Source organism: Idiotropiscis lumnitzeri, chromosome 7 (assembly GCF_059441095.1).
Source record: "Idiotropiscis lumnitzeri isolate Australia: NSW breed Sydney's pygmy pipehorse chromosome 7, RoL_Ilum_1.0, whole genome shotgun sequence".
Lineage (NCBI taxonomy): Eukaryota > Metazoa > Chordata > Actinopteri > Syngnathiformes > Syngnathidae > Idiotropiscis > Idiotropiscis lumnitzeri.
This window is the reverse complement of record NC_142397.1, coordinates 6,808,246-6,835,074: the sequence shown is the minus strand read 5'-3', so window position 1 is coordinate 6,835,074 and position 26,829 is coordinate 6,808,246. Positions and strand designations below refer to the sequence as shown.

General features: G+C 41.6%; 3 protein-coding genes and 1 long non-coding RNA gene across 5 annotated transcripts; 2 read left to right on the top strand and 2 right to left on the bottom strand.

Annotated features, from left to right (window-relative positions):
- Window positions 1-2: 2 nt before the first annotated feature.
- On the bottom strand, window positions 3-10,431 carry calm3a (calmodulin 3a (phosphorylase kinase, delta)). 2 transcript variants are annotated; one of them, XM_088301539.1, is made up of 7 exons: window positions 10,192-10,431; window positions 9,031-9,125; window positions 4,995-5,025; window positions 4,447-4,590; window positions 3,362-3,468; window positions 2,447-2,582; window positions 3-1,651 (listed from the first exon to the last, which is right to left on the bottom strand). In XM_088301539.1, the coding sequence occupies exons 2-7, from the start codon at window positions 9,037-9,039 to the stop codon at window positions 1,623-1,625; spliced, it is 456 nt and encodes a 151-aa protein (XP_088157665.1). In that variant the 5' UTR covers window positions 9,040-9,125; window positions 10,192-10,431; the 3' UTR covers window positions 3-1,622. The 2 variants fall into 2 exon arrangements, with proteins under 2 accessions (XP_088157665.1, XP_088157666.1); XM_088301540.1 differs by lacking the exon at window positions 9,031-9,125 and having other exon boundaries at window positions 10,192-10,430.
- A 520-nt stretch (window positions 10,432-10,951) lies between these two features.
- On the bottom strand, window positions 10,952-13,854 carry LOC148333286 (potassium channel, subfamily K, member 13). The gene is made up of 3 exons (XM_088300903.1): window positions 13,672-13,854; window positions 13,208-13,572; window positions 10,952-11,752 (listed from the first exon to the last, which is right to left on the bottom strand). The coding sequence occupies exons 2-3, from the start codon at window positions 13,539-13,541 to the stop codon at window positions 11,043-11,045; spliced, it is 1,044 nt and encodes a 347-aa protein (XP_088157029.1). The 5' UTR covers window positions 13,542-13,572; window positions 13,672-13,854; the 3' UTR covers window positions 10,952-11,042.
- A 582-nt stretch (window positions 13,855-14,436) lies between these two features.
- gemin7 (gem (nuclear organelle) associated protein 7) lies at window positions 14,437-16,040 on the top strand. The gene is made up of 2 exons (XM_088300753.1): window positions 14,437-14,563; window positions 14,722-16,040. Exon 2 carries the CDS (start codon window positions 14,736-14,738, stop codon window positions 15,129-15,131), a length of 396 nt encoding a protein of 131 aa, XP_088156879.1. The 5' UTR covers window positions 14,437-14,563; window positions 14,722-14,735; the 3' UTR covers window positions 15,132-16,040.
- Window positions 16,041-16,740: 700 nt separating this feature from the next.
- LOC148333284 (uncharacterized) lies at window positions 16,741-20,254 on the top strand. The gene is made up of 3 exons (XR_015844248.1): window positions 16,741-16,868; window positions 17,068-17,189; window positions 20,003-20,254. It is a non-coding gene; the product is annotated as an uncharacterized LOC148333284 (long non-coding RNA).
- Window positions 20,255-26,829: the final 6,575 nt, after the last annotated feature.

Genomic DNA, 26,829 nt, shown 5'->3' with positions numbered 1-26,829 from the left:
AGTGAAGTAAAGCTCATTCAGTTTATTGATTTATGGAAAATATATCACATCTTTACATCTTTTTGAGACACCATCAGAAGCTAACAGTCCATTACCATTTACTTCCTCGAATCAAAATCAAATTATCGCTGATTGAAATGCGTAGGAGTGGTATTAAGTTTCAATCCCCTCCAACGATGACTCACCTCAACTGTTCTAACACTGAAACCAGTCCAATTAAGTGCTACAACCCTTTCTCGTGTTTTATTATAACAGGCCAACTACATTAGGTATTTGTAATTATACAGTACAGTATATGTAATATGTTGAGTAAAACAAGCAAGCAGGTTGGAGACGAAATTACTGGACTACAAACTCAAGATGGAACAGCCAATAAGGATGAGAAATTAGGCGAAACAAGTCGTTATGGCAGCAGTCAAATTACATTTTCTTTTTGCAATATCCACATGATTAATACCAAGTGCAAACTGGTTCGCCTTCGAGTGTGAGAGTTCCATAGCGGTTAAGAATTTTCTTGAGGCATTTGGGGAGCTTTATGGCACAAAACCAAAGGGGAAAACAGAGCACAGGCAATTTACTACAACATCAACAACAGGCAATGCAAACTTTACGACACACCAATATACTGTATATATATAGAGAGAGATATTTTGTGACCAAAGTTTGTCATCAATACATAATATTTGAGAACACATTTAGAAAGCATTACATCAATATTGTACCGTCAGGATAACCATTTGCAGAACAAATGTATGAACAGCAGTCCTCCGGAGCGTCTTCACAACAATCAGCCTCAAGCAACACATCACACTAGCGTCTTCGTTCGGTTGCCGCTGCAACGTATAAAGCCACCCGCTCGAAAACAACAGAGGACACCCCGCTGGGGATCAATCAAGTCTCTTGTTCTTAGCCAAACTTTTGAAATGCTCATTTCCAACCAAGCACCAATGAACACCACAGACTTCAACTAGTTGCTCTTAAAATAACCAATAGTGACACTTTTTTTTTTTTTTACAGATATATAGTTATATATGAAAGTATATACCTCCACTGTGTACAATATCTGACCACTACCTCTGATGAGATCAGAACCACCTTGTCGAGACAGGAGACCACCACAGAACGGCTGCATGCAAGAAGAGTAGTCAAATTGGTATTGAGAGAATCACCACTGGTGCTAGTAGATAGGCGAGGTTCTGTGCGGAAGCGGAAAGATTTTAAATAACCGACTTCTCTAAAGTGATGGGTGGCAGCGGTTCCTATACCCCCCCCACCCCTTGCCGTGGCAGCGCTGCTCTTTCCTCTAAATTATTCATGAGCTGGATGACTCGGCAGAATCTTGGTCGGAAGTAAAAGGCCGTTGGCCCTCTTAAAGCTTGGTCCATTAACTTCTGCAGGGATTAGTCTGTAGGTGTATGCTTAACAGATACCTCAGAAGTACTTGGATGTATTAAGCACAAATGGCCAAATTCTACATGAAATGTCAGGTTTGGTTTTGTTAAGGGGGAGTAAAAGGGGGTTGGGGTGGGGGTTTCATCAGCTGATAATTGTTCCTTTTTGTTCTTAAAGACAGTGATCTTAAGAGGACAAGCAACGTTAAAAGAGAAAAATCAGCCTTCTCTTCACTTGGCGGTCATCATCTGGACAAATTCTGAAAGACACAAACAGTTCAGGTGTAAAGTTAATTCAAAGATTTGGTTCGGAATTACGCGTATTTGACAAGAACTGCGAAAAATGTACAAAGACAGCGCTGTGTTTGTACGCAATTGTTGAGATGAAGCAGCAAACTGTTTTGCAACTTTGCAGATTTTTTTGGACCGTAGCTGAAACGGAGCCAATTAAAAACTTTGGACCTCAACGTGAGTTCCCTCTCACCGTCCGAGTAAGAACTTAGGGAAACATCACCATCATATCTTTGCTGCTTTAACACCTCAAATTTCCCCATTGTGGGACTAATAAAGGACATCTTATCTTATCTTATCTTAAATAGTGCGAAATTGCTTTGTGCAGTTAGCAAACTCGCTAGCTATGCCTACAAACTGAAAATACAGCTTTCCTTCAGAGAATCCAATGACGTGGTCGCTTTAGAGTGCCTCCTTGTTGGCTGTGAGTACAGGCCGTGAGCGTATTCACGTCACACAGAGAAAGACGAAAGAGCGAGGAGGGAAGGAAAAATATATATATTTTTTTAAAAAGTGCAACTTGACAACCGCCATTCGGATCGGGGCTTAAGGCTGACATGGCCACTTTAGAGTGCCTCGTTTTTGCAGAGTAGAAAAGCCCAATTGACTATGACATAAGTAGGGGTTGTCAGCAACAATGTTCTCTCTTTCAAGACATTTATTTTCACTTTTGAGTGATTTTAAATATCAGACCATTATGACAGGTCAATGCACAACAAAACGGCTGCTGTTTTGGTGAGGGAATCATCGGCATCAGATCTTACCCTCGTAGTTGACCTGACCGTCGCCGTCAATATCGGCCTCGCGGATCATTTCGTCCACCTCCTCATCAGTGAGCTTCTCCCCCAAGTTGGTCATGACGTGCCGTAGCTCTGCTGCACTAATGTAGCCGTTGCCGTCCTGCAGAGGGAGCATGCAAATACCACTGTCATGGCATCTCAAACTCTGGCGCCGCAGAATTTCAAGAAAACCACTTTCCCACCTCACAAACACCCACTCGTTCTACTTGCATAGCTCATCTGAATAAACCATAAAATATGCTGAGTCCAGCCACGTGTGAGGACTAACAATGTGTGAGATTGTTCTGTGTATTTCCTATGGGTACACTCTAGACTACGGTAATGACCAAAAAGGGTGCTAGAAAGCTGCGCTGGCTATATTAGATAAGTTTCTTAAAATATACCAACGGGACTGGATCCATGTAGGTAGGCATCTTAGTACAAATCTGGATCAGAATTCAGCTTTGAGAGTATCTTTTCCAGACATGATATTAAGAGCGCAGTATAAGAGTAGTGGTATTAAATCACATTTTTGAAAAAAAAAGTTCTTACAGTTATCAAAAAAAAAAAACTAATGGATGTATGACTCGAAATACATGCAGAAAATATGTTTAATAAAATGCAGGAGATTATCAACTTGTATCATCTGATGGCTGTACAATATGTATTATACTGCCCCCTCCTGGCCAATTAATGCAGATATGTTTTCATGCATTAGGGCACCCCAAAAAGGCAAATAAATTATTTAAATATTAAAGACAAACACAGGTAATTAGCTATTCAACCACTGCATTATTCTTCTTCAAAAAAGTTCAGACCGCATAACAATGAGACAAATGATACACATACCAACGTTTGGCAGAATTAAAAGGCCGTGGCTATTGTTTCAGTGTTCCGGACCTTATCAAAGACTCTGAATGCTTCTCTGATCTCCTCCTCGCTGTCTGTGTCCTTCATCTTCCTCGCCATCATCGTCAGGAACTCCGGAAAATCAATTGTCCCGTTACCTGATGAGGCGCACAGAGCACTTGCCATGAAAAATTGAAAATGCACTTTAAAACAAGGCAAACATATTCGATAGCTACACTTACATGTCAGTCAAGCTCAATGGCCTTCCTATTTATTAAGAGTGATGGATTAGCCTACTCCCCAAAAAAATTCCATGCATCTTCACTGTCAATTTCAGATAACAAATACAATTTTAACACTTCAGCTCTAGTGGTGCATCAGGGTTTCTGAGTGTATATATTTATTTAAAAAAAAAAAGAAATCTTGACTTAACCAACACCACATCAATATATTTGTATGATAGCGATATCTTGTATGGCGATCAAACACCTCCCCATAACCATGTTCAATTATTAGTGTGATTCTCCCGCAAAAATCCTTCATAGGTGTTTTACACAAATTGAAAAATAATTGTTAGAAAACTGCAGTTGTTTGTTTACATTCAAACTATTAAGACTCCTATTGGTCATTGGTTGATAATCATGGAGCGAATACAATTCTGGACCTACTGTGTGCAAAATGCCAACGTGAATAGAGCTCTTCATACATACATGGAGAAAATATAATTTATTATTATTGTTATATTTATGCTTTATGTGTGATCTTATGCGCTCCATAAATAAGGGTGATTATAAAATGCGGTCTTTGAATCGTGAGGTGACAATGCCGCAAGTCTGCCTTTCTGTCAAGCAGAGGTGGAGTGAAAGAAACTTTCTGGGACAGGTGAGGTTTCCAATTAGGTTAATAGATTTGCTCCTAAATTATATTCAACACTTTGAATGATGAAAATTTAAAAATGTTAATAATAGACCACATGAGGACTGGCCATTAGTATCTGTTCGTAAAGAATATATGAAAACTGGTAACTTCTAGAAACAACATGATCACAAATATACAGTAACTTCCTAATTACATCCATTTTGTGAGCACTAGTACGTCCAGTACATCAAGTCCTAATACGTATTCCTCCTGCTCACCGTCAGCATCGACTTCATTGATCATGTCCTGTAGCTCGGCCTCAGTGGGGTTCTGGCCCAGAGAGCGCATGACGGTGCCGAGCTCCTTGGTGGTGATGGTTCCGTCGCCATCCTTGTCAAACAGCGAGAACGCCTCCTTGAACTCTGCACGGTGACACAATTAACACACACGGGTCCCCGTGACACAGTGAGACTCGTTTGCAGTAGCAAGGACGCACGCTAAGTTAAGCGGTGAGCACGGTTTGTGTGTGTCTGTGTGTTTATGACTCATTCAGCCCTTTAAAATGCTTAAATAGAAGCTGGAAGGATGTCTAAGTAAAAGCTTTGGTGAATTTATAGCGTCGACTCCAAAATAAATATGAGAGGTTTTTGCAGAGGAGACTGACTCACAGCGCTGCCGAGTTCCGCTTTGGCTGAATGATGTCAAGCGGCTTGTCAGAGAATACCAAGTGACAACCGCAGGCTAAGTGTTTATCCTCCGCAGTCGATCATCTCTCTGTCACCTCAGAGCTGCTAAAGCTAAAAGCATCGCTGTGCTGTGTACTCACCTGCGATCTGTTCCTCAGTCAGCTGGTCGGCCTGTTGACAGAAGAGGACATTGATAAATCACTAGCGCCTCACTTTCACTGACAAGACCCGACATACGATTGATGCCATTGTCGCCTCTTCTCCATTATGAGACAAACCACAAAAGTTTAACAGACCATCTACTCATTGTAAAATTGTTCAGATTTTACCCTAAATACTGAATCTGCAAAATTGTAACAAGGAACATTGTTAATCTATGACTTTAATTTAATCCCACGTGCAACGTCAAGCAAAGCGTGGCGATTGCTGGTAATAGTAATAATTAGTTGAGCCACGCAGACAGTTCGTTTGTTAAAGGGCGGCAACAACGTGACATCATCTAAAGAATGAGGGCACTGAGAAGCGTTCGTCTCATTTCCACAAAACATTTCTACCTCCTCCTGCCTCGCTCCTCTTGAGCACCTACACGCGGGACCATATTTACTTCCGTAAACACTGTGCCACGTGATTTTGTGCGTGTGCGTGTCATTTCAGGGACTGCTAACTTCACATTTGATGTCACATTTGTTTTTGTGAAGTAGAGTACGTGAAAAAATTGGATTGAACAAAACATCCAAAGTGGGCATCATGGCCTCCGGTGTACACTTAACCTTAATCACTTTCAGACTGAACCTCGGGAGCGAAGATACTTAAAACAAACGATTTTGGATGAAAAAAATGTGCTCAGGACATCCATCCATCCATCATCTGTACCGCTTCTCCTCACGAGGGTCGCGGGGGGTGCTGGAGCCTATCCCAGGTATCTTCGGGCAGTAGGCGGGGGACACCCTGAACTGGTTGCCAGCCAATTGCAGGGCACACAGAGACGAACAACCATCCGCACTCACACTCATACCTAGGGGCAATTTCGAGTGTTCAATCGGCCTGCCATGCATGTTTTAGGAATGTGGGAGGAAACCGGAGTACCCGGAGGAAACCCACGCAAGCATGCTCAGGACATGTTTAGTATAATGTATTTAACTACCTAAATGTCATTTATTGCTGATATTGTACTGAGAAGCCAGCTGATTAGGCGTCTGTGGTATCATTCTGTGGTGACGTGTTGACTTAACTTTTAAGACTTTTTTTTTTGTTTTTAAGAAAACTGTAAACTTTTTGAGCCATTCAGCATTAGTAGTGCAACTATTCAATAAACACCATCACTGGCTAATCATTATTTCTTGATACAACCATATTCAAATTTGAGACATCCCTTGACCTCACCGATTTAACCAAGCCCAGCTCAGAGATTAAAACATAAAAAAACCAAATGAGTCCAGTGCAACGACACACTTAATTCATTTTTAACTTCACCTGACGTGTCACTCTGGCACCCGCGTGAGGTCTTTACTAGGCCTGTCCAAGTCAGTCAGCGTGTCCAGTTAAAGCCGCGAAAGTGTGATGAGGGCCGGGTATAAATACGCCACAGCCCGAAATACACACGTCTGCTATAATGAGTGAGACGCGAATAGGGTCGCCTATGTAGCACACCGAAGATCAACGCCACTAAGCACCTTTTTTTAAATCTTTAACTGAAACCCTGTAAGGTTCACTTTGCGAGCAATGTGTAGCCTACCTGTTGCTTCTCCCAAACTCTAGTTTCAATGTCATAATGCAACCAAGGCATTATGTAATGAGGAAACTACATTCCTAAAACATCGCAAGTATTTATAATTTATTTCCATACAGCACATATGGACAGATAGCAATTACTCACACAGCCTAACAGCTAAATAATGCATTTGCTTCAATGCCTGTGACTACTTATGTACTATAGATGAAGTATTTTTCCCATTATTCAGCAATATAGACGCAGTTAGAATTTGGAAAAAGACCAAAGGAGGTTAAAACGTGTAATGCGACACCTCGCCGATGATATATATCCTCCAAGATGTTACCGTCTTAAGTTGCTTTCACGATGTGCAATTTTAAATTGAGTATTAAAACAAAAACAGACCCATTCGGGTCCATTGATTGGCTGCCAAGTAGGAGGAAGTGACGAAATCCTCACATGGCGAATTAGCATGCAGAGATGGCAAAGGAAGACGGAGTGACAAGTGTTCATTCTCCTAATTAGCGGGCAGGATTCACTCACGTGACTCAGCTGAGACGACGCAACTTTTGCTTCGCATATGAATGATTGTCTCCCTAGACGCAAGACCACGTCACTCTCTGTTAGAGAATCGTCAGTTCTTAGACACTCGTACAGCGCATCATAAATACATTAGCGATTGCATGCGTAGTATGTATGTGTAGGAACATTTTTAAAACATTGTCGCTGCATTTGTAGTCACTTCAAATGTAGATGCAATAACGCCGCTAACAGCTGTATTTCTCTGATGGCAAAACACACGTTATATTAAACAAAATATTTGTTTTCATTCTGATAGCTGTTGCGGTTGGCATTGGTAGACCACACTTATCACAGCTCAAAATGTGCTATCTGTCATTATTTTACATTTAAGTGACATAAATATAATAATCATATAATTATATCATTTTTTCCCCAGATCGCCCACCTCTACCTATCAGCCTACCAGGAAGTAAACAAGACTTTTTCTGCTGGTTTAACTGATAAGTAGGCCATACCTCTGTAAAATGTATGATGTACCGTTTTCTGTTGCAAAAGAAAGCCCTGGCTTCGTTCAATTAAGGATGAGGAGATGAGCAGCAAAAAACGGGAATGGGTACATCCTTTACTAATGGCTCGGCGGGAATTTGGAAACTTTAACTTGTTTAATGTCATACTAGGTCCTCATGTGCTGCATTTCTTTTCTGACCGTGTTGAAAGTTACACCGTTGCTTTTTTTAGACACCGCGGGATACGGTATCACTGTAATACCCACCAACCAAACATTTCACAAAGTTTTTGGGGATGGTCACAGTTTGATACAGGTACAGATTATCTCTATTTCAGTTGTGTTTCATCAGAAATGTGTTAAGAACTATCGCGGAACAGATGATGTATTTTTGCATTGGTGTAAGTCGGTGCTCTGGGTCGTAAAAACACTGCAATATCACAAGATCAGATTCCGTACCCGTCAGAGGTTTGAAAACACCCTCTAATTGTGAGGGTTTTTTTTCACTACTTAACACTAACTGGGGGGAGCGTTATCTTAATTACGCAAAATATTTCTACCTCCTCCTCCCTCGCTCCTCTGTCATTCTGAAAAGAGCCACTACAAACTGGACCATACCTACTTCCATGAACATTGTGTACGTTGTTTGTTTTTGTAACTTGAATTTAACGAGTACGATTAAAGATTCCATTTAATAAATAATCTGAATTGGGAATCACAACCTGTAGCGAAAATGTTGCATATATAACTGTGTCTATAAACATTTGCTTGCATATCTAAGAAGTGTTATATTTGAGTGAAGCAAAAGTGTTTTGACTAGAGCGGCAACTAATGACTATTTTAATGATCAACTCATCTGGAAATGTTTTGATTAATCGATGAACTGGAAAAAATATTTTGAAATATTCCCACCTTCAAAAAAAGGTCAATATTTCACATTGACAATGCAGAAAATTCACAGACAGAAATTATGACTCTGCTACTGGTTTGGTCCGCAACATGTCAGAAATTTGACAAAAATGTTGATCATTGTATTCCAAAGTAAAAGCAGATTTGCTGTTTTCAAATGTTTTATTTTCATTGAACACAAGAATTAAACAAAGATAATGGCGCTGCCTTCAAGGAGGATTATGGAAATCTGAGAATATTTACTGCTTACAGGCTGAAATTCAGAGGATTTGAATAATTTTAAGTGAAACAAGGTCTCTAAATAACTTGTCAAAATAGCCCATTAATTTGATAATGATTAGTTGTCAGTTAATAGAATGTTTCAACTATGGTTTAGGCCAATACTTTTATTGTAATCAAATTTATTTTCAACAAAACAGCAAAACATTATGGCCTTATCAAGTATCTATCTGTATTGGTATTGGCGAGTATTCATTCCTTCGTCTGAAAAAAGTGTTGCCTCCCTAATCAATTATTCAAGTCAACGTACCTGAGTCATCTGGACAGAGGGGGATGCGGTTTACTAAGAATGATGCAAGACAAGGCAAATTATGTTTTCTTTGAAGATATCGATGAGCTGATCATCTGCAAAGAATTTAGACTTTATCGGGGCATAGTCTCTTCCCATTGTGAAGGGTGCACTGCAGATGATGACAGCCTACTGCGCCAAGCATGGCTTGGTTGGAAGCGGGAGGGGAGGAGGGGGGGGGGTGGGATGGGATGGGATGGGTGGCACAGGAGGAGGAAAGTGGTTGGGGGTGGCATGGAGGCTCAATCAGCAGGAGCAGAATGCGGTTCAATGGCATGGCGCAGAAAGCACGCTGTCAAAGAATACATCTGATCACCACGCGCATATAACGACTACCTGTGGGCCGCGCTCTTTTGTAATGTAAATTGGGGTGGCGAATACGTTTTTAAACGTTTGTTGCGCATGCTAGAGTGGATCCACAACACCCTGTTGATGCACACCAGGAAGAGCCGCTGGCCACGGCTGCAGACGGCTTATTGTGCGAACATTTAAGAAGGCGTTAGCGATCGTTTTTTATGCATCTAACTCCTCGCGAAAGGTTATAAGTGACGAGATGAGTTTCAAGATAACACCGGGGCCGGGGTTGTCTATTCTTAGCAGCCCCTTTTTCACCACCACGCCCACTCTTCTTTGGTCACATTGAGCTACGAGGAGGCTGCAAGGGAGGGAGGAAAAAAACGCCTGTGAAGCAAAGGATTAAACTAAACGCCTTTGTAAATCATCGAAATGACTTGCGTGTTATTACGCCGCGACGCCATGGATGCGGCGTTCATTTAGTTACACAGAACAACAGAAAAGATGCGCAGTGAAGGCTTTTGAATCACACAATTCATTCAAATAAAACGAGTGGATATATTAGAAAATACAATCCCAAATTGTTTTCACGCCATCGTTATGTGAAGCCCACATTGGAATAGCCCGTTATAGCTAGCAAAGCTCATATGATTTTTTTTTATGAACGTCCAAAACTAGACATTTCAATTTAAAGAACCGACTTTAATGTTATTGTCTTAATATTAAAAGAGTCTCGTTGAAGCTGTATTAATAGCGTTGACTACATCATCGATTGCTACCCACGTTCATGTCTAAACTAGCTAACCACGTCGTTGGCCTGGTACTCACCATTTTGCCTTTTCAAGCTCCGCGAAGATGAAGAAGGGGGGGACGTCAAGTGGTAGCTTTGAGACGTAAAATACCTCAATTACGCGCACTCTGCCGGGAGTACTTGAGTCTAAAGCGTGCTTTATTCACGTATACAGCTATGAATCTGTTGCGACGGTGTACCGTTATTGCGGTAGAGTTGCCCGGAAACCTCACCACAGACACGCCGGCCTGTCATGCGCTACTCGGACGAATGTATCCCTCCGCCCGAACACTGCTTGACCTCCACGCAGTGTGGGAAAAAAAGGTCCTAAAATTCACCTTGTTATTATTTTTTACGTATTTTAAACGTCTACAAAATTCATTGCTCCTTGTTACATATTAATTTTAGCTCGTTTTATATCCCCAACAAAGAAGATCAGTGCTGCACTATAGCACCGACACGCGCAACGATACCACCACAGGACGCCATAAAGAGGATGGAGCTGAATGGAGGATTAAAACTGACAATACTATTAACTGGTAAACACAATCAAGCCATAAGCAGTCCATCAACATTTCGCTGTGTACTTACGAAATTTATACATATACTAAAAAAGAAATATCAAGAGTTGTACAGATTGTTCCACGAATACATGCAATACAAAATTATTCCAGCACATCCATAAAGTTGACAGTGACTATATGACGCAATAAAATAATACTCACAATAATACATTTTTTAAATCAACTATTTTTTTATGAATGATTTACGAGACGAAAGATGCACTCAATGTAGGCAGGCATGCCCAATAAAACCAAGCAAAGTCATTTTAAAATAAAAAATGTGAAATGTGTGATAATATGAATCCATTTGTGAGCCAGGCAGGATTTCAAATGACTACAATAGGAAGTGATTTACTACTGTCTGAATTCTCCCCACATTCATTGATTATGCCAGAGAGTTCTCTGTGGCAAATTGTTTCCACTTTAACCTCATCACAGCAACACGCATCACTTGCATGTGGACAGCCAGATGGACAGCTGAGTTCCAGAATACGGCTGTGAGCCCTGGCCAGTGTCCTCATTATGCAGCTGAGTCCTTGTCTGGTTATCACAGAGATGATGTTAAAGAGGGAGTATGTGCAGCATACCCCGAGAAGCATCAAGACACAGTTTGCCACCTGGTATGCTCGGATCTCCTCATGTTGCTTCCTCTGGACACTCACAAAGTCCCCGAAACCCACTGTGCTGAAGGCCACAAAGCAGAAGTAGAGAGACTCCAGGTAAGTCCAGCCCTCCATGGCCGAGTAAAGCGAGGCAGCAGCGCAAGCGACGACCATTACGGCAACGAAAAGCAACAGGGTCACTTGGTACGTGGGCGGCTTCCACTCATTTCTGCGGCCATCTCGCCAGCCTCGGGACTGAAGTCTGCTGTGTCGGATTTTCTTGGAGTGGCACCAGAATAAGACGAAGCTCAACAGAGTGACAAATCTCTCTAGAAAAAGGTTGAAGAGGAGCATGGCGGCCGAGCAGCCGAACAAGCCGTAGAAAATGAGCAAAACCTTCCCTGCTGTTGTGGATGGGGCCGTCACGCCAAACCCTATCGGGAAACGAGAAGAAATTTAATGCAGTGTTTTGAAGATGGTTTTATGGCTTCTCCGCACTACTGTATCTTAAACTAAAATGTGCAATGTACTCTCACAATATCAATATGCTGTATGTACACATTTGTTGATCCCCTAAAAGAAAGAAAACCATGCATTGGTCACCGATATAGATGCAACTACAATTGGTGAAAATGCATCTTGACAAGGCACAAAGCTTCTGGGAAGATGTTCTTTGGACAGATGAGTCTAAACTGGAGCTGTATGGGAAGTCACAATAGTTTTATGTTCTGGAGCTTCTTTGCTCCATCAGGCACTGGGTATTTTGAATGTATGCAGGGTACAATAAAAGTGGAAGGCTGGCTGAGAATTCTGGAGTTAAATGTAGTCCCTAGTGTCGTCTCTGTTAGAGATAATGGGTCCTACCATAAGATATTGACCAGGGATGGGCAACTGGTGGCCCACGGGCCGCATGTGGCCCATGCAGATACTCTGCGTGGCCCCTCGATTGATTAAAAATCATTTTAAACATGTTCAAAAATGAGTGGGACAGGGGGTGCGGTTTAAACATGCTTCCTTTAGTGGACGCCCGCATAGTCACGGTGTGACACAGTTGTGGATACACCTATGAACAAATTAATTTTTTAAATTTTGTGTTTAATATTTTTTTCTTTGTTGGATTTTTGTGTGTTTTTTTTGGGGGGGGGTTGATCTGTGATTAATGATGTTTGCTCCAATGTTTCCACAGTGACAGAGGGACTCTAAAGATAGCAGAAAGAGTTGTAAAGCAAGAAATTGTTTTTCTTCGATCAAATGTGTTTTATTTTAATCTCAATGACTTGTTTGTCCCTCACGGATTGAGGCAGAATATTGATGGACTGTCATTGAAGTCGAAACACCTCCGACCTGTGGGCCCGACTGAATCTATGTAGTGTTGGATTCGCATTTAGTCAGGTTGAAATAATCATTTGAATTGAGTATCATTGCAATATTTTTGCTCGATTGTACAAGAGGGATGAGTGATCACCAACAAACACTCTTTCTTATATGGAAATGTTACAAATGTCTTTTTCATTCCTCTGTTATTGTTTAAGGGCTTGGTGAGCTCTATTTTCAAACACAGTTCACAGGCTCATGGGCATAAATACTGTCGCATCTTGATTTTTGTGCGGTGCAAGCCTCCTTTAGCGTGATTGGAAATTAGGCAGATGGTGCTTTTCTTTTACTAGCATTAAATAATTCATCACATAAAAGTATCACATATTCCACTGCAATTTGATCAGACAATAGTATTTTTTTTTTGCAATTTTACATTGTATTATCATTATTAAAATGGTGGATGTCATAAATAAAACTAAAAGCTTGCACTTTACTAGATGTTCATCAACTACACTATGGCATTGTCCAAATTCTCGTTGACTGCTGGACTGGTACCGGTGCCTTCAACTCACCAATGGTGGACACCACAGTTCCCACAAAGTAGAAAGCTCCCGGAATGTCCCACAGGGCTCTGCCTCGGTCTGCACGGACGCCCGCCATCCTGGCCTCCTCGTAGTGGCCCAAAAGAGATTTCAGATCTTGGTAGCTAATATTATGCACTTGACTGAAGTCCCTGAGCCTCTGTTGCCAATACTGGTGGGTCAGAATTTCTGCTGATCTTTCCAAGGAAGAAAACAAGACAGCGCCAGCCAGCATGTAAAGGGCAATGAGCACGCCGAGGAGGATGAAGCGAGCGGTGTCCACACTGACTGAGAGGGATGGACAGGAATCTTTCTTGGGTGGCATCGGAAAAAAAAAAGTTGAAGACTGGATTTGTCTATGAGATGGGGAAAAAATATTGCATTAAAGATGCATGCACCCAACAAGCAAATTTCTATTTTATTTTAATCATTAAATGAATTCTGCAGATACTTACAAAACAACTGCCGGATCGAATTTGTGTTCTGGTTACATCAGAGTTTGCAGATGGCTTTATAGGGGGTTTTAATGATGTGTGCTGGTTGGTTTCTGCTTATCAACAGCTCAATAATCAGCTTTTATTCCACTTTTATGAGCCACAAACATGTTAAGTCCATAAACATATAGGCTGCTGCTGTGCCATCCAACTGAAAACACACACATACGGCAACAATGTTATGACCGCTTATGACACAATTGCTCATGTTTGTCAGATGAAATAATAAACATAAAGCTACAGTTTTCATATAGTATGTATTAGTTTGATTATACTTTGTACATGTTCTGTAGTTTGATGCACAACTACACTTGATCATATGAAGAGGTGTTGCTAACATTTTGTTTAATTAGGTGACCAATATATTAAAAACACCCTAAAAAATGATATGATGTAGCGTGCTTTGTCAACACAATTCAGTTAATTGGTATAAAACGGGACATTTAAAGTCTCACAAGACATTTGCAAAATCTATATTGAATATTCGTTTGTTAAAATTTTTTTTATATTTTTTAAAAATGCATAGTATTGTATTTTACAATTTTTGTTCCCAGCTTTGGCGACAAATGAGTAATCAATTTCAAACCAGCACAATTACAGCAGTAAGAAAAATAATGAGACGGTCCCAGTTTGGTTCCCAGTCATATTATCTGGGGGAAAAAAGCAAACTTAAAAAACAAACTTAAGAGCAGGACGGTACTATAATACGTGTGACTGGGCTGTACTTTTATTTCTATCCATAGGGTGGCAGTAAGTTACTTCCTGGCCAGGGAGCCACAAATGAACTACAAAAGAAGAAGACCAAGCATTGATGTGTCTGTTGAGTGCTGTTTTGCTAACAGTTTGCGAGTCGGTAAGTGTAAAACTCATCTAGATAAATTCTATTGTTCATTATTTGCTGAATTGATACTGAGGACCGCAATTGTATTGCCACCCGCGTCCAAAACGTGGCTTTTACTTTGAACTCTTATGGACCCTTTACTCGCCCTTCTTTTCTGTTGATAAATAAAGTCTAAATCCGAAGAATGACAACACCGGTTCCCGTGCTTCGTCTACCGAGAGCCCCGGACCTTCACAGCCGCGGCTTTGACCCCAAATCCCCTCGCTACATCGCTCTTTGTAGCACGTCCATCACGTCTTCCTCGACGTCGTCATGCGCGTGCGCAGACCCGGAGGAGCTGAAGCGGGAGCAGCTAGCGCGTGCGCAGTTACGGGAGCGCTTCCTCAGGTGTCTGCTCGCCACCCGTGACAAGAAGGTGAACTTCCTCATGCACGGCGACGTGACCGTGGACGCCACGTTCGGCTGCTGCGACATCGACGTGCTCAACCTGCAGGTTTCCGACCTGCACACTCCAATTGGCGTACAGAAGGAGGCGCTCATCAGATGCCAAGACGTCGTGTCATATTCTTTCGATTTGTGAAGACGTTTGCATTTCCACCAACACACATGCAAAGAAGCACCTCAGTTGTGTGAGAAGTTAAGCCTTGTTTGACACTTCAGCGTACTAAAAACACAATTTGCTTTCGGACACAAGATGGCGAGATACGCTCGTGTTTTTCTTTGGACGTGAAGGCTACACAGGGCAGAAATCGTGTGGGGGCGGGGGTGAGTAAAAGGAACATATGAATTCAGTTTCAGAGTAAAATATTCAGAGTATTTTACTTTGAATATTTGAGGCTTAAATTTTACTCAGTTTACCGGGATTAAATAGTTATTTTAGCGTAGCCTAAAATGTTCTAAACAAAAGGTACTGTGTACATGAACAATTTTCTGTTAAATAAAAAAAAATCACCCCCCACCACATGAGAATATTTTTTTCAAGGTCATCTTCCCATTTATTTTTTGTTTTATTTTTTTTCATTTATTTACAAGCAAAAGTGATAAATTAATCTGTGTTGTACTGCCGGTGCAAGAATTTTTAAATTAAATGGAAAAATTCTGCCCTATAAGTGAATTGGTTGTCTTAATTTTTGTTTTTCTCTTCCAATGGGAACCTGAGCCATTTTCTAAGTAAAACATTTTGTTGTTGGATTTGTTGTTTCCGTTTTAAGGCACTGCTAAAGATTTGAGCGGTTCTTTGATCAGTTTATATCATCATGTGACTTAGTGTTTTATGTTTTCTTCTTTTTTTACGTGCTTCTCAGAAAATAAATGCAATTCAAATGACAATTCTCTCAAAAAAATGATATACTTTAAACATGTTACCAATGAGAAACTCGGATTCGAATGTCCAAAAATGTATGCCTGACTTACGGGCTGAATCTCTGAGCACAACAATGCAAAGTAATGATCAACTGTAGAATATTCAAATAAATACTCATCAAATTAATCAATGACTTAATGTGTTTATTTCGTTGAGAATAACTTCCTTCTTAATTTAGACGTTTTCGTAATCAAGTACGCTTCCTCTAGGGGGCGCCAGTGAACTTCAGAGGACGTGTAGCAGCTTGAAAGTTTTTTTTCCTCCCTGTACATGCTAACCTTGAGGTATGTCAAAGGAAATGTTTATTTGCATTTACTATGCTTTGGATAGATGCGTTTTTATATATGTATTATTTTGGTTTCAAAACCTCTGATATGCTACTATCAGAGGCTTCGACAAAAGGAATTTGCCAACGACAAACGTGTTCCTGTAATGTAGCTCGAAAACGAACTGATTTTTGTCAGTAAACTGTTTCAAAATTATTTTATGTGCTTACTGGTTTATTTTAATGTGACTATTACAAAAAAGCCAAAATCCACAGCATGTGACCCTTTAACATGAAGAGAAGTTGCTTATTTTTTCCACATGGTAGCACACATCTATCATATAGCATTCCGAGTTACAGGATTTCTCATTCTTGTGCCAGTCTGATGAACAGGCGACATCAATACTCTTTAATCTCCCTAAAAGGTGTATTTTGCGAGTTCCAATAAGTCATTTTATTTGAGTGCCATTAGGCGGCCGTGCTCCGCCTGCGTCTTTTTTCCGCCTCTTTTTTTTCCGTACCTGAATTATCCGACCACTCAATGGAGACAGTCATCAATGAGGGAGTGACTCATCCCTTCTCTTCGCCCTCCCTAATCCGAAATATGACTTCAATGACGTCACCTGGGCGTGTGTGTGTGCGTTGTGTGTGTGTGTGATTAAATCAGGAAGCCCTCAAGGACGAGCAAGGTTAATTTTATTTACGCAGACATGCTTGTTGTGTGGGCAGCAGCCTCAGACACTGTCACTTCTCACCTCTGTGATGAGAGCTCATGTCCACCACGTGATGGCTGCACATTATATTTGCATACCAAGTAGTGCTGTGCGCAGGTGCTTTATACTTAATGATCACTTGATTTCCTTTTCTGCGTTCATCTTTTATATCAAGGGTCTTCGATCCTGTTCCTCGAGGGCCACTGCCATGCCTGCTGCAACACAACTTAATTCAAATGCTCAGATAATAAGCAAGATCTGCAGAAGGAGGATTACGATCCTGATCATTTCAATCAGGTATGTTGCAGATGGCTGAGTTGGGCCCGATCCCCATACCCACGCTTCAACCTTTATTTGCGTGATTTTGTTGAGGATTCGAGTGTGTAGGGCAGGGATCCTCAATCCTGTTCCTCGAGGGCCGGTGTCCTGCCTGTTATCCATCTCACCTTGATTCAAATGATCGGATAATCAGTAAAGTCCACATAAGCTGGATAACGATCCTGATCATTTGAATCAGGTGTATTGCAGCAGCGAGAGATGGAAAAACAGGCACTACACTGGCCCTCGAGGAACAGGATTGAGGACTCCTGGTGTAGGAGCTCCCATTTCTCAGAAGTGCCCCTTGCGCCACTCTTCGGTTAGCACCGCATCCACGGCCCCTTACCCAAAATTCATTGCTGATTTGACCAAAATAGCAGGAAACTGCCAACTTTCGGTGGAATTCCTGTGTCAAAAATAAATGTTTCTTCAAGTGTGTGTATTTTCCCCTAGTGTAGCTGCTGTACTTAACGACCTTCTGCTCATGTGCAGCAGCTCATGCAGAGCTGCAAATAACGGAGCAATAGCTCCCATCGACGGGAAGACCGTACTGAGCCCGAGTGTTTACTCTGCTACTACTACTAATTTAATTTTAAACAGCAAAATTGCCAAAACCTGTGCCGCCATGCTTGATTTTTTTTTTTTTACATTTCATGTATATGACATGGAGAAAATGTGTGCTGCACTGAGTAGACCCCTTAAATGAGGACATTATAAGCTGTTAATTAGGTAACGTATGCGAATACCCGTCTCATAATGTTTCCATACTTCATTCAGTGGGAGGAAAATGTACTTTTTATTTTAAATCGATTTCCGTGATCATTTACAAGACTGAGCTGAATTATTATGGCAGCTTCTATTTGTAACAACGCAAGGAGACACTGTGTCAATGTTATCTCCTCACACTTTCCTGCTAGTCCCCACTTTCAGAGGCAAAACATCTCTGCCTCTGCACGTGTGTGTTGGCGTACAGTTGGTCAGCCGCGATGTTCCAAGGAATCTGACCCATACACGCGGCCGGTCGACAGGAAACACATTCCGAACTCTTTCCTGTTTGTGGCCCTCTCTCTCATACTTCCCGGCCAGTGTCTGATAACTTTTCGAAGCACTTCATCATCCTTTGCCCAAACCTGGACTGAAATAACTGGGCTGTGACCTCATGCTTCATTTATTTTTAGCGAGTTTCTTTTGAACATTTAGCACACTACAAGACCGCTGTTTATATGACAGAGCCTACTGGACACCTGTTGCATATACGATCACTGACTGCCCAACGGCTGTTTATGTGGCCTTACTACATTACGATGACATCTGAACGTTGACATTATATCATATTAAATAGTAGTAAAGGATCAGCGCCGGTGGACTTATTTCTAGTGCCACTCACAAACAATAGTCATCGTAATAATGAGCCATTACGTAGTTCGGATGCAATCGCTATTATTGGCGCGTTCTTTCAAAGTAACTTGGAGATGAGCCGGGCACACGTCACTGACGTTGACTTCCAAATCCACAAAAAGTTAATTTCACAATCGAATTGTGCCATGTTTTCAAAATGAATCTATATGGAATTCTCACGAAAACGCCACGATCCGTAAATTAAGGCCACACTCAGACTTCTGAGAATCATGCCTCTTTGGGTATGTCAGATGCCGAGAATAGAGAACTGACTTATAAGTGCAAACGGGGAATATGCCTCAATATAAGCAACAAAATTGTCAACTCCATTCCTGTGGGAGGCGGAAATCCACTTTCAAAACTGCTTGACAATTGCTAAACCCTAGCTCGTTTTACACCGACACGTTTCAGCTCCGTTTTTAAGCTATTTGAGTCACTGATGGCGTGGTGGTTCATTGACCTTACTTCCTTCCGTGTGTGCAGCATGGGTTCAGTTTCCATTCTGTGACAATGCGGATGTCAATGTAAATGGTTCCTTGTCTCAAAATGTTCCCTGCGACCGACCAGTTCGGTGTGTAGTCTCCCTTAAGCCCTAAACCAGCTCGGAGAGGACCCATGGATGGATGCATGAGTTGTCTTAAATGTACATTGTTGTGAGTTCTGAGGCTGCTTGTTTAAAAGAGTGACGTGCTTGCCCATTGGACGGTGTTTTCAAGGCAGCCAGCCCGGTCGCCACAATCGGAATGGCTGAGTCACTGTTAGTCCTTTCGACTTGTTTGAGCGGCTATCAGCGGGGAATGTTGGAGGAGCTCCAGTGATTGTGAGGGCCAGGAGCCGTGTGGCAGCCTCACTTCCTGACTCCAGCAACCCGGTGAGATAAAGAAAGCATAGCTACACTGGAACACTGACCTTATGTTTATGTACAAGCGCAATTATTAAGTATAGAACTTTTGTTTCAGGCGTAGACTGCTTGTACGATTGTGCCAAAGAATTCAAAGTACAGTGTGTCCTCCGTTTACAACGGCACTCACAGAATGGAACGTCATAAACTACTTGCATGGTGACATGGCACTCCATTGATTATTTTAGATTTATGGCCAAGAAGTTTTCATACAAATATTTATTGACTTTGCGACAGCATTCCGACCTCGCCGCACACCGAGCGACGTGACGTGAACTGTCGTGCCTTGTGCCGGCTTTTGACATTAGTTTTTATAAATTCTCAAGAAATAATTATTTGACCAATCAATTTGTGTGTGTGTGTGGTGCGCGATGAAGAAGAGTGTCGCATGCGCGGCCGGCTTCATTCCAGACAGGAAGTCACATAAAGATGAGGGAGGAGAAGGGAAGCGCCAATTAGATGGCGATTAAAGTTATCTTAATTTGTCTTTAAGACCCCATCATGGCCCACTCCCTGTCCCACCGGGGTAAACACAGGAAGATGCTGCTAACGAGTGTCTGTGATGCGGTCGAGCTGCTGACGTCCTACAGACACTTGGGCGATTATATTTGTACCCTGGGATATATAAGATCCAAGACATGGAAGCAGTGTGACTTTAGGTTTGAGTTTGCGGCGGAACAGTCATGGCCCGAGAGAGTTTTATGTACAGAGTAACGGCGTTTAATAAAGCTGCACAATCTAATGAAAGTCAATGAGAGCTGTATTAAAAATGTGACCTCGACAAGATTATGCCCAATCATTTGACAATTTAGCGTATTAAGAATCTCTCCACGGATATCGTTGTATTGAATATTGTCGGTGTACTTTGCAAATAAGTAGAACACAGATTCAAACATTGATCCTCAGAACTGTGAGGCTGACGTTTGATCCCAAATTTTCTGTTACTTTTAGCAACCCAAGATGGATACAAAAACAAACATCTCACGTATGATTAGTGCAGTTGTAGTCCATGTCAAGCCACTACAAACATTTTTGATTCATGATTCTGATTTGATTGTAACCACTGAAGCGGGTTGTAGCCGTTCAATTAGAAGTTAAAAGAACTCCGGTGGTGTTGGACAAGTGCTTTCGCAGTGGCAGTAGGATCGTATTCTCATTAGCAACGGCAACTTTTAACTGCCACCTACAAGATGTCTTGAAAGTACTTTTCCATCATTCCTCCTTCTGTCCCATACTCTGGAGCTCACCTGTTTTCCCCGCTGCTCCGCCCACACACCCCTCACACATCTTAAATCACTTAATCTGCGTCACTACGCTCTCTCCCATCTTCGCATCATCAAAACAGCTCCGTCGACTCCGAGTGCCGAGGCTGAATTAATTGCTTCTAATTCCACTTAGCCACGCGCTCACGTCCCCAGCCCGCGTTCCCGCTCACCAGACAGCAATCTCTCCATCTTCTTTTCTTCTCCCCGTGAGACGTGATTTACTTGTGCCCGGGACAAGGACATCTGCCTATTAGGAAGTGCCTCTGACGTAGGCATCCGCGTCCCCTCCTCCTTATTATCCCCCTTCCTCATCTGCTTTCTTCTGCCGCTTCTCCTCCTCCTTGCCTTACTCAAATTGGGGTCGCCAACCTTTTATTGTGCAGACTGGTGAATCATCCGTGAGACTTGCGCCACGCAGCGAAACTCGGAGGGATGCTCCCCATCGCGCCCGCCCACCAGCCCGCCCGCCCAGGATGCTTCCGTCCTCCTTCCTATATTAGCAGGGTAACCCGACATTGTCTGCTCTCTACTGTCACATCACTCTGTCACGCAGAGAGGACAAAGACGTGGACACAGTGGTGGGACGTCAATGGGCACGGGATGGGGGGGGGGGGCAGTACAATGCTTACATGCTAATAGTAAAATCTTCAAACAATCCTCATACATCCAAGTTCTTTTGGGAAGCCATGAAAAGTCCACTTAACCTCTCCGTAATGTTGTCCCCGAACAGCAGACCAGATCGTACAATGGACCACTTTAAACAGCGTAGGTGCTAGATTAAGGTTCCACCTTAGACATCTAGTTTGAATTTATAAAGTGAAAATAGGACCATAGCTCAATCTATAATACAAATACTATACGGATACATACTGGTTCTTGGAGACATTGGCAGTTGGATCAGTGGTTTCCCAAAAACTATTTGCGCCCCCTACCACCATCCACTCTCCGCTGCAATTATAAAAAATAGCATTTTTGTTGCAAAAAAAACCTACACCATAGAGTTAATACTCTCAGCGCACAATGGACAAGGAGAGCACCATTGCCACCTACTGGAGTGGATGTGCAATTAAACTTTATTGTAGCCCGGCAGAATAAAAGCATGTTCCCCAGGATCATGCGATAGTCTTGTTGCGCAAAGGGACCAAATCCGAATTTCTCATTTCTCTTGCTCAGTCTGTCAGGGCATGAAGTATCTTGGTGATGGAAATATGGAACGGTTCAATCAGATTTCTCTTTGAGAGTATTTGGTGGGTAACATCACCAACTATTAGGGTGCAGGTTAGTCTGTTTTACATTGGCATAATAACTGGAAGGTGGAAGGCTCAAGACCCGTTAGAAGCCCCAAAAATATGTGTTTGCAATGGTTTCTGGAGAGTCTGTGTTGTAGGCCAATGACGTAGTAGAAGTTTGAAGGTTCATAACCCATCTCGGAGGGAAATCTTGGGAAAGCGGGAGTGGTTTTTGGTCTAGGGAATATTTGAGCACTCCTGTGGTGTCCTTGGGAAAGACACCCAAGGTCTTGGCACTGTTTCCTACCACAGCTTTCTGAGTTCTTGGTAGAAGGTTCAGGATTTCATATAGAGACAGTTCTGTCCCTTAGCGCAGACAGACCCAACCCCCAACGTCTTGGGGCACAGCTCCATTTTGTGCATCATCTCTCTATACACTTATATGCTCACTTTGGTATCAAGGCCTTGTAATTCCCACCAGTCGTACCACTTACGAGTGTTTACAACTAGGCCAGATGTGGAAAACAGCATCTTGACTTAATGCAGCCAGAGATTATTTGCTGATGTTATCTGGTTGATGGAATCTGCATAAACAGAGATGCTACAAAGCAAGCGGAGCACATCTTAGCTTTTAAACTGCTCGCAGTGCATAAACAACACCCCTGATCCTTTTTTGTTACATTTCGATACACGACATGAAATGCAAAACCAACCAATATGTCCCGCTTTTGTGGCTCCTATGTCACTCGTTTTCATGCTCAGTATCCTGTTATGTTCTGGGAAGACTTCAAGATCCTGTACCTGCTCTCCCTGCTGTAGAGAACAGATGTACAGATGATTACATCCAGACACACGCCCCAAAAAATTGCAACAACGTGCATGGACTCATATGATGATTTTACCAATGCTGTGTCTAAAAATTTACTATTTGCCTTTAAACATGTTGCACTTGAATGCATTTTCATGTAATCCGCCGAGACGACGGACCACACCTGGACATAGCTGGCCCACGGAGGGCTACCTTGTTCTGGGCCCCGTACATCTGCAGCTATAGGACACACAAGGAGACCTATAAATAAAGATTATGGTTTGTCGTGAGACGCTCGGAATAAACACCAGGCCTTGAGTTGCGATACCTTATGAAGGTGCAGTTGAAGGCAGCTGCTTGTGTCCTGCGTGGGTCACAGCTTGGCGTATTTGTTTAGTTGAAATGACAAATTGGCCGACTAAGATTGTGTCAACATGAAAGGTCAGTTTCCTGTTATTACATACAACTCACACACACACGCACACACGTTTGCATTTGTAAAGTTCTGATTTACAGGAAAAGGAACATGCAAACACTGATAACTGACAACAAGGGAAATCAGACAAACAGGCTTGTTCTCATGAGTAGGATTTAGTTTTTTTATAGTCATCAAAAAACTAGCATGTCAGAACAAACAATATGATTTATATATTTATTTCTGAATATGCAAGTGAATAGTTGTTTTTTTTTTTCCCCATAAGTGCCCTGCCATTGGCTAGCGACCAGTCCAGACTGCACCCAGCTTCTTGCTTCTGGGAAAGGTTCTGGCTCACCTTCAACCCAAATGAGGACAATAGTTATTGAAAATAGATTCATGCATGCATTTTGACTCATTAGTCACTTACACACATGTGCAAACTACAAGTTTGTTTAGGCAAATATGCTTATTCGTATCAGTCAGACTTTGCCAAGATTTTGACTTCCTCAACGAATCAAGCTGCTCTTAAAAACTGTTGAGAGAATGACACATGTGCCATTAAACTTGATGGTTATTAACCATTCAGAGATGAGATTTTGTGGCCAGGAAGGATCGTGGGCGTGTGTGTCTGCGTATGTGTGTGTATTTGTAAAATGAATAAATGTGTCACTCTCATCAGTAGTGATGGGAAAATGAAGCTTCATATTTGCTTCATGAATCAGTTGTTAATTTTTTTTTTTACTCCTCTAGGTGGCACTCTCTGTTCACCATTGGGTTGAAATTACACTCACTTGGCATTTCTTAAACCCCTTTATTTAAGACGACAGGGCCATCTAGAGGAGTAAAAAAAATACAACAACTGGTTCATGAAGCAAATTTGAAGCTTCATTTTCCATCAGTACTCATCAGCATCAGCGCGTCCGTTGTGAGAGAGTAAATGCAAGAAGTGTTCAACCCACAGTATTATATATTATCTTAACATGTGTGAAGATGCCATCGGCTACAATGCAAAGCATGATTGCTACGCAATGTTGCGCATGTTTCCTCATTAGTGGTTTCCCATTTAGTTTTAAACTCCAGTTTCACTTGACATCAATATGCCAAACATTGCTTCATATTATCTCAAAGTGCATTAAGCAAATACCGCCGCAACCCGACTGTTAATGAATATTTCCGGAAATACGGTATTTAATTTCTATTTGTGGTCCTTGTTACTGCTTCTTATCCTCGTCCGCAAACATTGAGCTCAGAATAAAGGAATGTCATCTTATCAGTGCAAAAACTCACTGTGGAATTTGTCAGTTGTGAATGGAAAAAAAAACATCAGGCCTTGTTTGTGTGTGTGTGCGTGTGTGTGTGTTTGTGTGAGTCTGTCTGTCTTTGAACATAATTCTAGTGAAGCACATCCCTGTATGTGAACATTAATACAATTTTGTCTTTGTCTCCTTCTCTACTTTCAGACATCCATTTGTCCTTCCCGGCCAAAACCCTCACAAATCATCCACTTCAATTATTATTATTATTTTTTTTTCCATTTTGTTTGCAAAGTCATTCCTTAAGATCTCAGCTTTGATATAATGTCTTAAAGTAGTGGCGAACCACAAAGTATTCACTGGAAGTAGCAAAAACATAAAAAAACAAAAGTGTCTAACTCAAGGCCCGGGGGCCAGATCCAGCCCGCCATGTCATTTTATGTGGCCCGTGATAGCAAATTTATGTGTCATTCAACTTTCAGGATCCTGGATCAAATCTGTACCAAAATTTTAAATGATCAATTGTAATAAAAAATTATGTTACCCCTTTTTTAGTAGCTTGAACAATAATCCAACAAACTATTGTCCTTGATTTCTGATTTCAGAACTAGTAATTATCAATTCATCTGTATGTAATAATACAATGAGATGATTAAACAATTGTTTGGTTTGACATCATAACGACGCTCTGAGGGAAATCGTAACTACAAATTAGCCCGCGACTAAAATTAGTTTGACACCCACTTTTTAGTCTTGCGCATTTGAGTCCATCTCTTTGAGATCTTTGATGAGTACTGAGCAAGATTTGGACTGCTATGTTAGCTTCTCACGCTAACTGCTAATTAGCTGCTAATGTCCTTGTCACTTGTCACGTAATGCTAGGCTACAGTATTTCTTAAAACATTACACTTTTTATAAATAAATAGAAAAAGGGAAAAGGACAACATCAAATCAAAGATAAAGTGATCCGCTGCCTCTAAATGTTGGCGTACCTAATAAAGCGTCTGGTGGGTATTTTGTGTCAGCTCCACTGAGGTTGATCTCCTTCCTGCTCATTTCCCCCTCAGTGATTTTATTTTTACAGATTTGTGACATTTTCATTAAATAATTCATTCAAGAAAATATGGCTTAAAAGCGCATCACGTTCCTTTCTAAGGAATTAATCATCTTAAGTGTTGCAACATCAATCTTTGCTCATTTTTGTGGCTATTGAGGTACTTTGCTTTCATGACTTACCCTGCTTTGTGATGCAGTCCTCGGTGGGACAATTGGATTTTGGCGAAACACGACAAATGAGCCAACCGTTAATCTCCATTGTATCCGTAAATTACGCAAACAACGGTTTGCATTACGTCCACATGCATTAGCGTAATGTCTCGGACTGAATCCAACAAACTCGTGCGAGAGATTAATTAAAAATTGTAGAAACAGTATGGACATGACAAAGGCCTAATTCCCGCCATTTTTCATGAGGTGATTTTCATGTGATCATGTCGCGCACGTTTTTCTCTCCTCAGAAAAAAATTGCTTTGGCTTGTTAAAATGTGTTTTCCGTTTGTAGTTTTAGATATGATGTCCAGTGGAATGAATCAATTTTAAATTTGATTATTTTCGTCCAGTAAATCGCAGTTTATCGCATGCATTGCGGAATAACTCACCTTTGACCGCCCAAAAGGTGTTGAAAGCTAGCTGCAACCTTTTTATCGAACACACTACATCATTTTGAGGTCTTTAGGGACATGAAGGCAAAGGGATTCTCAAATTCTTACACAGAAGAAAATTCTACACTATGTTAAATTTGTGTTGCCGAAACTTGAATATGGGAGAGGACGCAGGGGAGCCGTCCACTCAAATAAGTTAGCCCTCTGTCGCCGGCGATGGCGTGGGAATCTCTGGTCGCCAGGGAGACGGGAGTCAAACTACAGAAAATGGCTTTTAATATGATCTATGATCTCGACTCAAAATGCTTCTCTTTCCTCTTACATGCTATTCCAGCGCGTTCCAGTGACATTGCTGAAAAAAAAAATATTTCAACTTGTCATATCCCTAAAACCAGCTTGTTGTGGACCTTAGTGGTGGAGCCGAGCTAAATTGGCTCCGAAAGTGGAAGAAGCTGAGTGCTGCGCAGCAGGAAGAGCAAGGTGCATTGACGACCGCTTTAACCTTGCATAGCTGTCTCAGTTCAACAAGGGCACGCGGACAGTACAGCCGTGTTTGCAACCGTATCTCTCCCACCTGCAGTGTCTTGAATCACAAAAATGATCATTATAAAACTCCACCACTCATGTAAAAGTTTTGCAAGTTAGAAGAACCAAAAATGCATCGAATAGATGTTTGTGGACATGGT